This window comes from Salvelinus alpinus, chromosome 1 (assembly GCF_045679555.1).
Source record: "Salvelinus alpinus chromosome 1, SLU_Salpinus.1, whole genome shotgun sequence".
In the NCBI taxonomy this organism is placed as follows: domain Eukaryota; kingdom Metazoa; phylum Chordata; class Actinopteri; order Salmoniformes; family Salmonidae; genus Salvelinus; species Salvelinus alpinus.
The window spans coordinates 19,453,352-19,466,360 of NC_092086.1; the positions used below are offsets into that span (position 1 = coordinate 19,453,352).

Here is a 13,009-nt window from a genome sequence, read left to right on the forward strand (position 1 = left end):
CCCCCCCCCCCCCTACACAGGTTCACTGTGACATCTTCTATGATAACATTAATCCACTTAGATCCCAATGTGTGATATTACATAAACACAGTAGAGACCTGATCCTAGATCAGAGCTGCATATTATGCTCCACAGAGGTTACCATGGTGATCAGACTGAGGCAACTGTTTAAGAATGGGAGATGGAGATGTTTTCTATGAGCCTTTAATTTAGAGATGGAGGAGATGTTTTCTATAGAGCCTTTAATTTAGGGATCTATAACCGCTGTCGGGTATAGGATGGAGATGTTTTTGTTTTCTGGTGTTTTTTCATTGGCCCTCTTTCCACATAGACAGACATAGGGTTTCTCTCTAGTGTGTGTTTACTGGAGTGAATTCAGGCTCCCTGATTGACTTAAGCGCTTTCCACACTGATCACAGCTATCAGGCTTCTCTCCACGGTGTGTTCGATGGTGTCTAGTCAAGGAGGAAGCTCGAGCAAAGCTCTTCTAACACTGATCACAGCTATAAGGCTTCTCTCCAGTGTGTATTCGCTGGTGTGTGGTTAGACCTCCTACACTTACATTTTATAAATGAAGAGCAGCCGTGAAAATGTTAATCTTGTCTTAGTGTCATAAATAATACTTGGTTCCTGCCTGTGTTTGGTAAAGATATGAGGGGGGCGACAAGCATTTCGCTACACCCACAATAACATCTGCTAAACGTGTATGTGACCAATGAAATTTGATATGAAATGACCCCCTCCTTAGGACCATCTGGCAGCCATATCATGAAACTCCTGTCAAACAGTTATTGTGCTGACGTTGCGTCCAGAAGCAGTTTGGAACCTGGTAGGAAGTGTTGCAACTGAGGACAGGCGATTTTTACGAGCTACGCTCTTCAGTACTCGGCAGTCCCGTTCTGTGAGCTTGTGTGGTCTACCACTTCTCGGTTGAGCTGTTGTTGCTGCTAGACGTTTCTACTTCACAATAACAGCACTTACAGTTGACCGGGGAAGCTCTATCAGGGCAGAAATTTGACAAACTTACTTGTTGGAAAGGTGGCATCCTATGATGGTGCCACGTTGAAAGTCACCAAGCTCTTCAGTAAGGCCATTCTACTGCCAATGTGTGTCTATGGAGATTGCATGGCTGGGTGCTCAATTTTATACACCTGTCGGCAACGGGTGTGGCTGAAATAGCGGAATCCAATCATTTGAAGGGGTGTCCACATACTCAAGAATGTACTGTATTTATACTGTGGACTCTGACATTGCTCGTCCTAATATTTATTTCTTAATTCCATTCTATTACTTTTGTGTACTGTTATAAATTGTAAGATATTACTGCACTGTTGGAACTAGGAACACAAGCATTTCGCTGTGTATGCGACCAAAACAAATCTGTCTGACAGTGCAATATGGCTAGCTCTTACCGTAGGTTGGACTATGGAGTAGCTAGCTAGCATTGAAAAAGTATATTGCATTGCATGTATTCTAAGGTAGCAGTGTGACAATTTGGTTTTGAACTGATGTAGCTAGCTAGCTATGTTTGTGAAATGTAGGACTTCCATTTGGAAGTGAACTTGCTTTAACAAGGTTGCATGCTGTAAATAATGTATGGGCACTGCAGACGTCGGATTGAACATACATCGGGTTTTACTGGTTCGCTGCTGTAATCAGTCTGGTGTTTTATAGGCGACCCTTACTGGGCCCCAGACAAATAACACTATCTGGACTCTTGAAGAGGACGTTGTTCCAACAGACTCTCGGGTGGAGGTAGACGATAAACAGACAACAGGATTCTTGGTGAACAGGCTGTTGAACGTTTTATTGACTTTAATGGATCAGGTAAAATCGTATCCAGGATGTTTCAGAAGTAAGATTAGCCTAAATCAGACATGTATTTGTCACAACTTAAATCGAGTTTTGATATTTAAAAGGACGTTTAATTTTCCTGTTCTATCTGTGACAAACAAAGTAACTGTGGTGTAGGCTAGCCACATATTTACTGTCACGTTTTTTTATTTGAAGAAACGCTGAAGAAAGAATAGCTTCCATGATGGATTGGGTAAATATGGTTTACTTTTATTAACAGTATGCCTACTGTGGTGTATAACATGTCTAGTTATCATCTTCGATCTTCCATATTCATTCTTTCCTTTTTAACGTCTGGACAAAATAAATAATCGTGGTAATAAAAACTAGGGATTTGTTGTCCTTCATCAAGGTAGCCTACTGGCCTATCGCACACATATTGATACAAGGCAATCCGTAACGAGCAGGTAAAGTCAGAATCAAGGAGAAATAATGAGGCCAAAGCTGCAGTAGCGGTGTGTGGGTAAAATCCCGCCGGAAGCCAAGCTAGAAAAAAAGAGCCATATTACAACCTATGTGTTGTGATATTTGCGTTGTCTGCTCAATAATAATGTTTCCGACATTTTCGAACTCCTAAATAACTGTTGATTTAGTTACCGCAAGTCGTAAAGAAAGCAGGGTCTGCCTTCACTATTCCAGCACCACTTACACATCATCTAATCACCTATGCATAGTTTACTACAGTGACAATTAAAAGATACCAAAAACGATTTAGTCTGATCAACCTAAGCTAAATATGATGTCTTATCCATGGTACTGATTTCTGTGTGCGTGCATGTAGAAAAAAACGTTGACTCACCCAATTTGTTGAGAAATGCAATTCTCCTCATTCATGTTCCCTGAACTGTCTATGACTCCATCATACAGTATACGTTTTTGATGTTCTAGGCTACCTGGCTAAAATGCTTGCTCGATAGCCTTTAATTCATGGGAAACGATGTGCTAGTCCTGCTAGTTAATTGCCCCCTTTCAAATGATTACTATTTTTGAGAGGTATTTATGAAATACGTATCTCACTACATACGCACTTTCAAGAAAATGTATTTGGACAATTATTATTTAGTATTTTGTGATATTCCATTACATTATAGTCTATTTTGCCTGTTTTGCTCAAATTCTTGCATTGGATTAAAACACTTATTTGTATTGAACCTTTATTTTATCAGGGAGTACTTAGCTTCCATAAAGTGACCATTGGACTTGTCGGATTGACACATTTTGTAGATGCAACATTTTTTATTACATTTATAATTTATTCTCTCACATGCACATTTCTGTGCATTAAGAACCAATGATATGCTACCATTTTTTAGCATTTTTGATATTTGTAATTTATTTTAAGACAAATTACAGAGTTCTATCTAAACTGGTAAGCAACTTGGATGCTAGGTAACAATACAGCTGCCATTAACTAACATTAGCTTGCTTGTCCAAAGTCAAGCATCTAGCCTCTGTAGCTAGCTTCCTAACACAAGTCAGCTGAAAGCTAGCTAACGAAAAGGCAAAGAAAAGGTAACTAGCTGTAATTGATTATGGGAGTTTTTTTTACACAAATCTTCCGCCATTAGCTAGCTAGCAGACAACCACAGCTGATATCGACACAAAAGCTAGCTAATGATAGTTAGGGCATGTATACTTCCGAGTCTTCACTGTGCAGACACAGATAGATGAGACAGATATTTCACCGGATGTATACATTTGAGACATCCGTTATTGGTAGTGAGAGGAAGCCCGTTTGCCGGCAGTGGGAGAAGATTGAGCTAGATGGATTTTGTCTGGCATTCTGCTAATTTTCTCATCAATGGAACATTTGATCTCCATACAGTTTTCTGTTTCCAAAACTAGAATCTATAACAAACAGAGTACACTAAGTTTGGTAGACTTGATTTACCTAATTGTTTATAGAGATGCCTTTGTTTAGGACGAGTGCACTAGATAGTGGGCGTTTTCCTAATCAACGTCATGCATATTCAGTAGGGCACAAATGGTCTTCATCCTCTTCTTGGCGGTAGCTAGCTTGTCCCAAGTAGATATCTAGCTGGCTAGCTAATTCACAAATAAAAACAATAGGTACTTGGTTAAAATAGAAAGAAATCGATTTCTTTGTAAGTTTTCCCACTACTAGTACTCCTTCTGTGAATCAACTTTTTCTTCACGATAAGAAGCATATGTCATCAATAAATACCTTGTTTACTGTAAAATGGAAGGAAGCACAATCCCCTTTTCCAGTTTCCAACAGACGTTGAAAGGTATGTAATAAATAATAAAGATGCATTTGGAGTAATTATTGCATGGTGAGGCACACGTCGTTGACTGTGTAATCATTAGTGTGCTGTATCCATGACTACCCATCGAATCAATCACCAAAGCAATGCTCACTGATAGGGAAAACATGCTAGCTACCAGTAATGAAACACATCTATAGCTGGGGTTAACACAACTAGCATGAGGCAGCATGGCTAGCTAACATTAGTTTACCAATGTGCCCAGCTATATAACAATCCAATGCTCTCCCAGGGTATGCTGCACAATCAATAGAAGCCATTTGTGACACTGGGTCATTGCAAAGTACCTAACGAGCTTGCAAAGTTACAAATAACATAGCCAAATAACAGATGGCTATTTACATTGATATGCTTTGGAATGTCTAGCCAGCGTATCAGGAAAGCAAGCAAGACGTTAGTTTAGATAAACAAATGTAGTTCGCTAGCTAGCTAGATCGTTAGCTACCTTACATCAGACATCCTCTGCGCTGATGTTGGCTGACTGGATGCTATCAAAAAATGTAATGGGATGAATAGAAATAGTGATAGCACACAGAAAGCTACCATTGCTGCAATGATAGAACACATTTTACACTCTAGGGACATTGACCTTAAGGCCTCCAGATGAATTCAGGTCTTTTTTATATTCATGTGTGCTTGTTTGTGTTAGTGTACGAGTACAGGTTCATAGGTTTGTGTGTGTGGGTTTGCAATTGGTGGAGGGTGGTATGTGCATTAACATTAGTGAAGTAACACTTAAAACATTGGTTTAGGTGTTATTACATGATCGGTTGAAGTTATTACGTTATTCATTTAAAAAGTTGTTACTCACCTGATAACTTTTTCCACTTAATGTAATAAGTTACATTACCATATTAAGCAACAAGATATTACATTTACCAGTTACATTACATTTATTACATCATGTAATAAACGTTATTACATTAACCGTTGTTACAAGACACAGTATGCATAGTTCTTACCTGGACCTCATGGATATTATTATCCAATGTATTATTGATTAGTTTTAGGAACATTTTAATCAATATAGATTACAATTTAAGTGATAACTTCTTGTTTAGAAGATAATTAATTGAATATATTAATCAATTGAATACATGAATATACACCTATTGTTAATAATAATAGTATAATGTGTGTATGAAAGATACAATTATCAACCCCCCCCCCCCAGTTCCCTATAACATTTTCTATGATAACATTTATCCACTTAGATCCCAATGTGTGATATTACATAGACACAGTGGAGACCTGATCCTAGATCAGAGCTGCATATTATCCTCCAGAGGTTACCATGGTGATCAGACTGAGACAACTGTTTAAGAATGGGAGATGGATATGACTGTTCACTGGATGTTTTCTACTGATCCTTTATTTATGGATCTGGTGCCGGTGTCGGATAGGACTGAGATGAAATATGGCACATTTTTGCTTTTTGGTGTTTTCTAATATACCCTAAATGAGTAAAGCTCTTTCTACACAGGCAGACATAGAGTTTCTCTCTAGTGTGTGTTCGCTGGTGTGAATTCAGGCTCCCTGATTGACTGAAGCTCTTTCCACAATTATCACACTTGTAAGGCTTCTCTCCTGTGTGTATTCGATGGTGTCGATTCAGGGTGGAAGCTGCAGCAAAGCTCTTCCCACACTGATCACAGCTGTAAGGTTTCTCTCCAGTGTGTGTTAGTTGGTGTGTTGTCAGGTTGACTGACTGATTGAAGCTCTTCCAACAATGATCACAGCTATAAGGCTTCTCTCCTGTGTGTGTTCGCTGGTGTCTAGTTAGTTTTCCTGATACAGCAAAGCTCTTTCCACACTGACCACAGCTATAAGGCCTCTCTCCAGTGTGTGTTCGCTGATGTGTAGTTAGGTAGGAAGCTAGAGCAAAGCTCTTCCCACATAGACAGACATAAGTTCTCTCTCCAGTGTGTATTACCTGGTGTCTAATCAGGCTGGAAGCTACAGCAAAGCTCTTCCCACACTGATCACAGCTATAAGGTTTCTCTCCAGTGTGTGTTCGCTGGTGCATAGTCAGGCTGCCTGACTGATTGAAGCCCTTTCCACACTGACCACAGCTGTAAGGTTTCTCTCCAGTGTGTGTTAGTTGGTGTGTTGTCAGGTTGACTGACTGATTGAAGCTCTTCCAACACTGATCACAGCTATAAGGCCTCTCTCCAGTGTGTATTAGCTGGTGTTTAGTCAGGTGGCCTGACTGATTGAAGCTCTTTCCACACTGATCACAGCTATAAGGCTTCTCTCCAGTGTGTACACGCTGGTGTATGGTTAAGGATCCTGCACGAACAAAGCTTTTCCTACAATCAAGGCAGGGGTAAGGCTTCTCCCCTGTATGAATTCTTACATTAGATTTGAAGGTGTTAGATGCAGCAAAACTCTTCCCACACTGATCACAGTGAATAATGAAGCCACTCTGGCTTGTGAAACTCTTCCCACAGTCAGAGCAGCAGTGGTGAGGTTTCTTCCCTATACGTCTCTGCTGGTGTTTCTTGAGATGTTCTGATCTGTTGACATTCTTCTCTGTCTTGTCAGCAACATGTTTTTGAGGCTCCCCAGACGATAAGCCCCTCCCACTAAGAGAACGATGGTTAGGGGTGTTCCCTGTAAAATAAAGACATTGAATAGTTAGTATTTGTTTATGGACCCATATTTCCAAAATCTTTTTGAATTTTTTTGAATTGTTTGTTATTTAGCAGGTGCTCTTATCAAGAGCAATTTACAGGAGCAATTAGGGTTAAGTACCTTGCTCAAGGGCACAGACAGATTTTTCACCTTGTCGGCTCAGAGATTCGAACCAGCAACCCTTTGATTAGTGGCCCAACGCTCTTAACCACTAACCTACCTGCCGCCCTGATCATCAATATACACTCAGTGGAGTGGGCAGTTTATTAGGCACACCCCCCTCCATACATGTATACTGTTAATCAATGAATTAACAGAAGTTACAGAAGCAGATTGTAGTCTCATCCACACACCCCATTGTTCTTACTTGATGAAATCAAATCTCCCTCCTCGTGTCCTTCTCTCACAGTTCCACTCTGCCCTGGTGTTTTCCTGCAGTCGACCAGTCGCACAGACACCCTCTTCAGATCCAGCAGTAAGGTGCTACCAGGAGAGTTGCAACCTGGGGACTCCGGCATGGTGGAGGGACTAGCTCTGTCCTGGTGACCACAGGAAGTAAAGTACATAGAATATCATTAGACCAAACATTTGATTACTTTAGTCTAAATCTCTGGTTGATGGCTGCATCCTTATAATACCTCCTTTCTCCTGAAGTGTGTAACCGTTCAGTACTTTCCACAAATGTACAACAATTCTAATGCCCCATCTTATGTTCAGAAGCTTTGATTGAGCATTCATTGGAGTTGAACACATCTTTCACCCCTGAATTAATCTTGGTTAACCCAGAACTAATGTCTCACGTAATTGTTCAGCCGCTCTATTTAGATCTGGGTTCATGCGTGTTAGGAGAGCTTAAGAGACGCTGTAACGAGGAGCTCCACCCTCTCAAGATACGGGCCAAATGTCCCCTCCCCTTTCCAAAATTCAGAGGACGCCAACACCTGCGAAAACGTGATTTGTCATAATAACCAGAGAGGAAAAACCTAAACACCTGAACTACTGCTGCTCATTATGATGTAGTATTTAGAGCCAAATCCATCAATTTGGTTTTACTTTACACCCTAAATTAAATGAATGTCAATTTATACAGTTATCCCCATGTACAATAGAGCCACGTCTTTCTGGTGCCATTTACAGCTTGTTCTTCTCACGAGTCACCAACCCTGATCCGGTAGCACCCCCCACCCCACTGAGTAGCATAGCTAGCATAGCGTCACAAGTAACTTGTAGCATCTAAATATCATTAAATCACAAGTCTAAGACACCAGATGAAAGATACAGGTCTTGTGAATAAAGCCACCATTTCAGATTTTTAAAATGTTTTACAGGGAAGACACAATATGTAAATCTATTAGCTAACCACGTTAGCAAAGGACACGATATTTTTACTCCCAACAGCTTTTTCCTGCGTCAGTAGCTATCACTAATTCGACGAAATAAAAATATATATAGCCACTAACCAAGAAACAACTTCATAAGATGACAGTCTGATAACATATTTATGGTATAGCATAGTTTTTTTTTTTTTAAATGTGCATTTTTCAGGTATAAATCACAGTTCTACATTGCAGCTGCAATCTGAAAAGGTGCCGACCAAGCCAGAACAATTACAGAGACCAACGTCATATAACTAATTACTCATTTTAAAACATTTCAGAAAAATACACAGCGTACAGATATTGAAAGCCCAACATCTGGTGAATCCAAACAATATTTCAGATTTATTAAATGTTTTATAACGAAAACAAAATGTAGCGCTAAATTAGCATAGCTATACCAGGCAGATTCGGCTGGGCGCCCACGGCAAGTTCACATGCAAAACAGATATGATATAACATCGTAAATTGGGTCTTACTATGGCTGATCTTTCATCAGAATGTTGATCAAAGTGTCCTTTGTCAAGATGAGTCGTTGGTTCCGTTCAGACATGTTCCTTTCCCACTCCATTTAGCACAGGTACCGGTCGAGTGGCACGGATTTCTCAAACGATACTAAAATCAGACAACGGAACACCGCAAAACTCCCGGAAAAATTCAAATAATCTGATTAAACTATATTGAAAAAACATACATTACGATGATATGGTCACATGTATCAAACAAAATTCGACACGGAGATAGTTTTCATACATAACGCCAGCAAAACAGTACAAAATCGCAGCTCCAATTCGAGCGATTCAGTAAACCGGAAGTTGTCGGTCACGCCAAAGAAATGGCTCCTATTTCACGTCAGTCCCAGATAAACAAAGAATTTCTCCTCTGACGTCCTCTTGACAACCAGAGGAAGGCGAATGAAGTGTGTTTCTGGTCATAGGGGGCACGACCATATATAGGCAGAGCTTTGAAGCCAGCATAACACATCTTGATTTTATGTTCTTGGTCATGGAAAGTGCTGTGAAATGACTTCTGTATCACTCAGAGACAAAATTGAAACGGTTTTAGAAACTAGAGATTGTTTTCTTTATTATGCTCCACAGAGGTTAACGTGGTGATCAGACTAAGGCAACTGTTTAAGAATGGGAGATGGATATGTTTTCTATAGAGCCTTTAATTTAGGGATCTATAACCGCTGTCGGGTATAGGATGGAGATGTTTTCTATAGAGCCTTTAATTTAGGGATCTATAACCGCTGTCGGGTATAGGATGGAGATGTTTTTGTTTTCTGGTGTTTTTTCATTGGCCCTCTTTCCACATAGACAGACATAGGGTTTCTCTCTAGTGTGTGTTTACTGGAGTGAATTCAGGCTCCCTGATTGACTTAAGCGCTTTCCACACTGATCACAGCTATCAGGCTTCTCTCCACGGTGTGTTCGATGGTGTCTAGTCAAGGAGGAAGCTCGAGCAAAGCTCTTCTAACACTGATCACAGCTATAAGGCTTCTCTCCAGTGTGTATTCGCTGGTGTGTGGTTAGACCTCCTACACTTACATTTTATAAATGAAGAGCAGCCGTGAAAATGTTAATCTTGTCTTAGTGTCATAAATAATACTTGGTTCCTGCCTGTGTTTGGTAAAGATATGAGGGGGGCGACAAGCATTTCGCTACACCCACAATAACATCTGCTAAACGTGTATGTGACCAATGAAATTTGATATGAAATGACCCCCTCCTTAGGACCATCTGGCAGCCATATCATGAAACTCCTGTCAAACAGTTATTGTGCTGACGTTGCGTCCAGAAGCAGTTTGGAACCTGGTAGGAAGTGTTGCAACTGAGGACAGGCGATTTTTACGAGCTACGCTCTTCAGTACTCGGCAGTCCCGTTCTGTGAGCTTGTGTGGTCTACCACTTCTCGGTTGAGCTGTTGTTGCTGCTAGACGTTTCTACTTCACAATAACAGCACTTACAGTTGACCGGGGAAGCTCTATCAGGGCAGAAATTTGACAAACTTACTTGTTGGAAAGGTGGCATCCTATGATGGTGCCACGTTGAAAGTCACCAAGCTCTTCAGTAAGGCCATTCTACTGCCAATGTGTGTCTATGGAGATTGCATGGCTGGGTGCTCAATTTTATACACCTGTCGGCAACGGGTGTGGCTGAAATAGCGGAATCCAATCATTTGAAGGGGTGTCCACATACTCAAGAATGTACTGTATTTATACTGTGGACTCTGACATTGCTCGTCCTAATATTTATTTCTTAATTCCATTCTATTACTTTTAGATTTGTGTGTACTGTTATAAATTGTAAGATATTACTGCACTGTTGGAACTAGGAACACAAGCATTTCGCTGTGTATGCGACCAAAACAAATCTGTCTGACAGTGCAATATGGCTAGCTCTTACCGTAGGTTGGACTATGGAGTAGCTAGCTAGCATTGAAAAAGTATATTGCATTGCATGTATTCTAAGGTAGCAGTGTGACAATTTGGTTTTGAACTGATGTAGCTAGCTAGCTATGTTTGTGAAATGTAGGACTTCCATTTGGAAGTGAACTTGCTTTAACAAGGTTGCATGCTGTAAATAATGTATGGGCACTGCAGACGTCGGATTGAACATACATCGGGTTTTACTGGTTCGCTGCTGTAATCAGTCTGGTGTTTTATAGGCGACCCTTACTGGGCCCCAGACAAATAACACTATCTGGACTCTTGAAGAGGACGTTGTTCCAACAGACTCTCGGGTGGAGGTAGACGATAAACAGACAACACGATTCTTGGTGAACAGGCTGTTGAACGTTTTATTGACTTTAATGGATCAGGTAAAACCGTATCCAGGATGTTTCAGAAGTAAGATTAGCCTAAATCAGACATGTATTTGTCACAACTTAAATCGAGTTTTGATATTTAAAAGGACGTTTAATTTTCCTGTTCTATCTGTGACAAACAAAGTAACTGTGGTGTAGGCTAGCCACATATTTACTGTCACGTTTTTTTATTTGAAGAAACGCTGAAGAAAGAATAGCTTCCATGATGGATTGGGTAAATATGGTTTACTTTTATTAACAGTATGCCTACTGTGGTGTATAACATGTCTAGTTATCATCTTCGATCTTCCATATTCATTCTTTCCTTTTTAACGTCTGGACAAAATAAATAATCGTGGTAATAAAAACTAGGGATTTGTTGTCCTTCATCAAGGTAGCCTACTGGCCTATCGCACACATATTGATACAAGGCAATCCGTAACGAGCAGGTAAAGTCAGAATCAAGGAGAAATAATGAGGCCAAAGCTGCAGTAGCGGTGTGTGGGTAAAATCCCGCCGGAAGCCAAGCTAGAAAAAAAGAGCCATATTACAACCTATGTGTTGTGATATTTGCGTTGTCTGCTCAATAATAATGTTTCCGACATTTTCGAACTCCTAAATAACTGTTGATTTAGTTACCGCAAGTCGTAAAGAAAGCAGGGTCTGCCTTCACTATTCCAGCACCACTTACACATCATCTAATCACCTATGCATAGTTTACTACAGTGACAATTAAAAGATACCAAAAACGATTTAGTCTGATCAACCTAAGCTAAATATGATGTCTTATCCATGGTACTGATTTCTGTGTGCGTGCATGTAGAAAAAAACGTTGACTCACCCAATTTGTTGAGAAATGCAATTCTCCTCATTCATGTTCCCTGAACTGTCTATGACTCCATCATACAGTATACGTTTTTGATGTTCTAGGCTACCTGGCTAAAATGCTTGCTCGATAGCCTTTAATTCATGGGAAACGATGTGCTAGTCCTGCTAGTTAATTGCCCCCTTTCAAATGATTACTATTTTTGAGAGGTATTTATGAAATACGTATCTCACTACATACGCACTTTCAAGAAAATGTATTTGGACAATTATTATTTAGTATTTTGTGATATTCCATTACATTATAGTCTATTTTGCCTGTTTTGCTCAAATTCTTGCATTGGATTAAAACACTTATTTGTATTGAACCTTTATTTTATCAGGGAGTACTTAGCTTCCATAAAGTGACCATTGGACTTGTCGGATTGACACATTTTGTAGATGCAACATTTTTTATTACATTTATAATTTATTCTCTCACATGCACATTTCTGTGCATTAAGAACCAATGATATGCTACCATTTTTTAGCATTTTTGATATTTGTAATTTATTTTAAGACAAATTACAGAGTTCTATCTAAACTGGTAAGCAACTTGGATGCTAGGTAACAATACAGCTGCCATTAACTAACATTAGCTTGCTTGTCCAAAGTCAAGCATCTAGCCTCTGTAGCTAGCTTCCTAACACAAGTCAGCTGAAAGCTAGCTAACGAAAAGGCAAAGAAAAGGTAACTAGCTGTAATTGATTATGGGAGTTTTTTTTACACAAATCTTCCGCCATTAGCTAGCTAGCAGACAACCACAGCTGATATCGACACAAAAGCTAGCTAATGATAGTTAGGGCATGTATACTTCCGAGTCTTCACTGTGCAGACACAGATAGATGAGACAGATATTTCACCGGATGTATACATTTGAGACATCCGTTATTGGTAGTGAGAGGAAGCCCGTTTGCCGGCAGTGGGAGAAGATTGAGCTAGATGGATTTTGTCTGGCATTCTGCTAATTTTCTCATCAATGGAACATTTGATCTCCATACAGTTTTCTGTTTCCAAAACTAGAATCTATAACAAACAGAGTACACTAAGTTTGGTAGACTTGATTTACCTAATTGTTTATAGAGATGCCTTTGTTTAGGACGAGTGCACTAGATAGTGGGCGTTTTCCTAATCAACGTCATGCATATTCAGTAGGGCACAAATGGTCTTCATCCTCTTCTTGGCGGT

General features: G+C 39.9%; 1 protein-coding gene and 1 long non-coding RNA gene across 3 annotated transcripts; one reads left to right on the top strand and one right to left on the bottom strand.

Moving 5' to 3' along the window:
- Window positions 1–1,477: 1,477 nt before the first annotated feature.
- LOC139571045 (uncharacterized) lies at window positions 1,478–7,940 on the top strand. 2 transcript variants are annotated; one of them, XR_011674227.1, is made up of 2 exons: window positions 1,478–2,047; window positions 7,183–7,940. It is a non-coding gene; the product is annotated as an uncharacterized lncRNA (long non-coding RNA). The 2 variants fall into 2 exon arrangements; XR_011674226.1 differs by lacking the exon at window positions 1,478–2,047 and adding an exon at window positions 2,991–4,103.
- Window positions 4,994–7,339, bottom strand: LOC139570978 (zinc finger protein ZFP2-like). Its single transcript, XM_071393392.1, has 2 exons — window positions 7,141–7,339; window positions 4,994–6,752 (listed from the first exon to the last, which is right to left on the bottom strand). The coding sequence occupies exons 1-2, from the start codon at window positions 7,337–7,339 to the stop codon at window positions 5,515–5,517; spliced, it is 1,437 nt and encodes a 478-aa protein (XP_071249493.1). The 3' UTR covers window positions 4,994–5,514.
- Window positions 7,941–13,009: the final 5,069 nt, after the last annotated feature.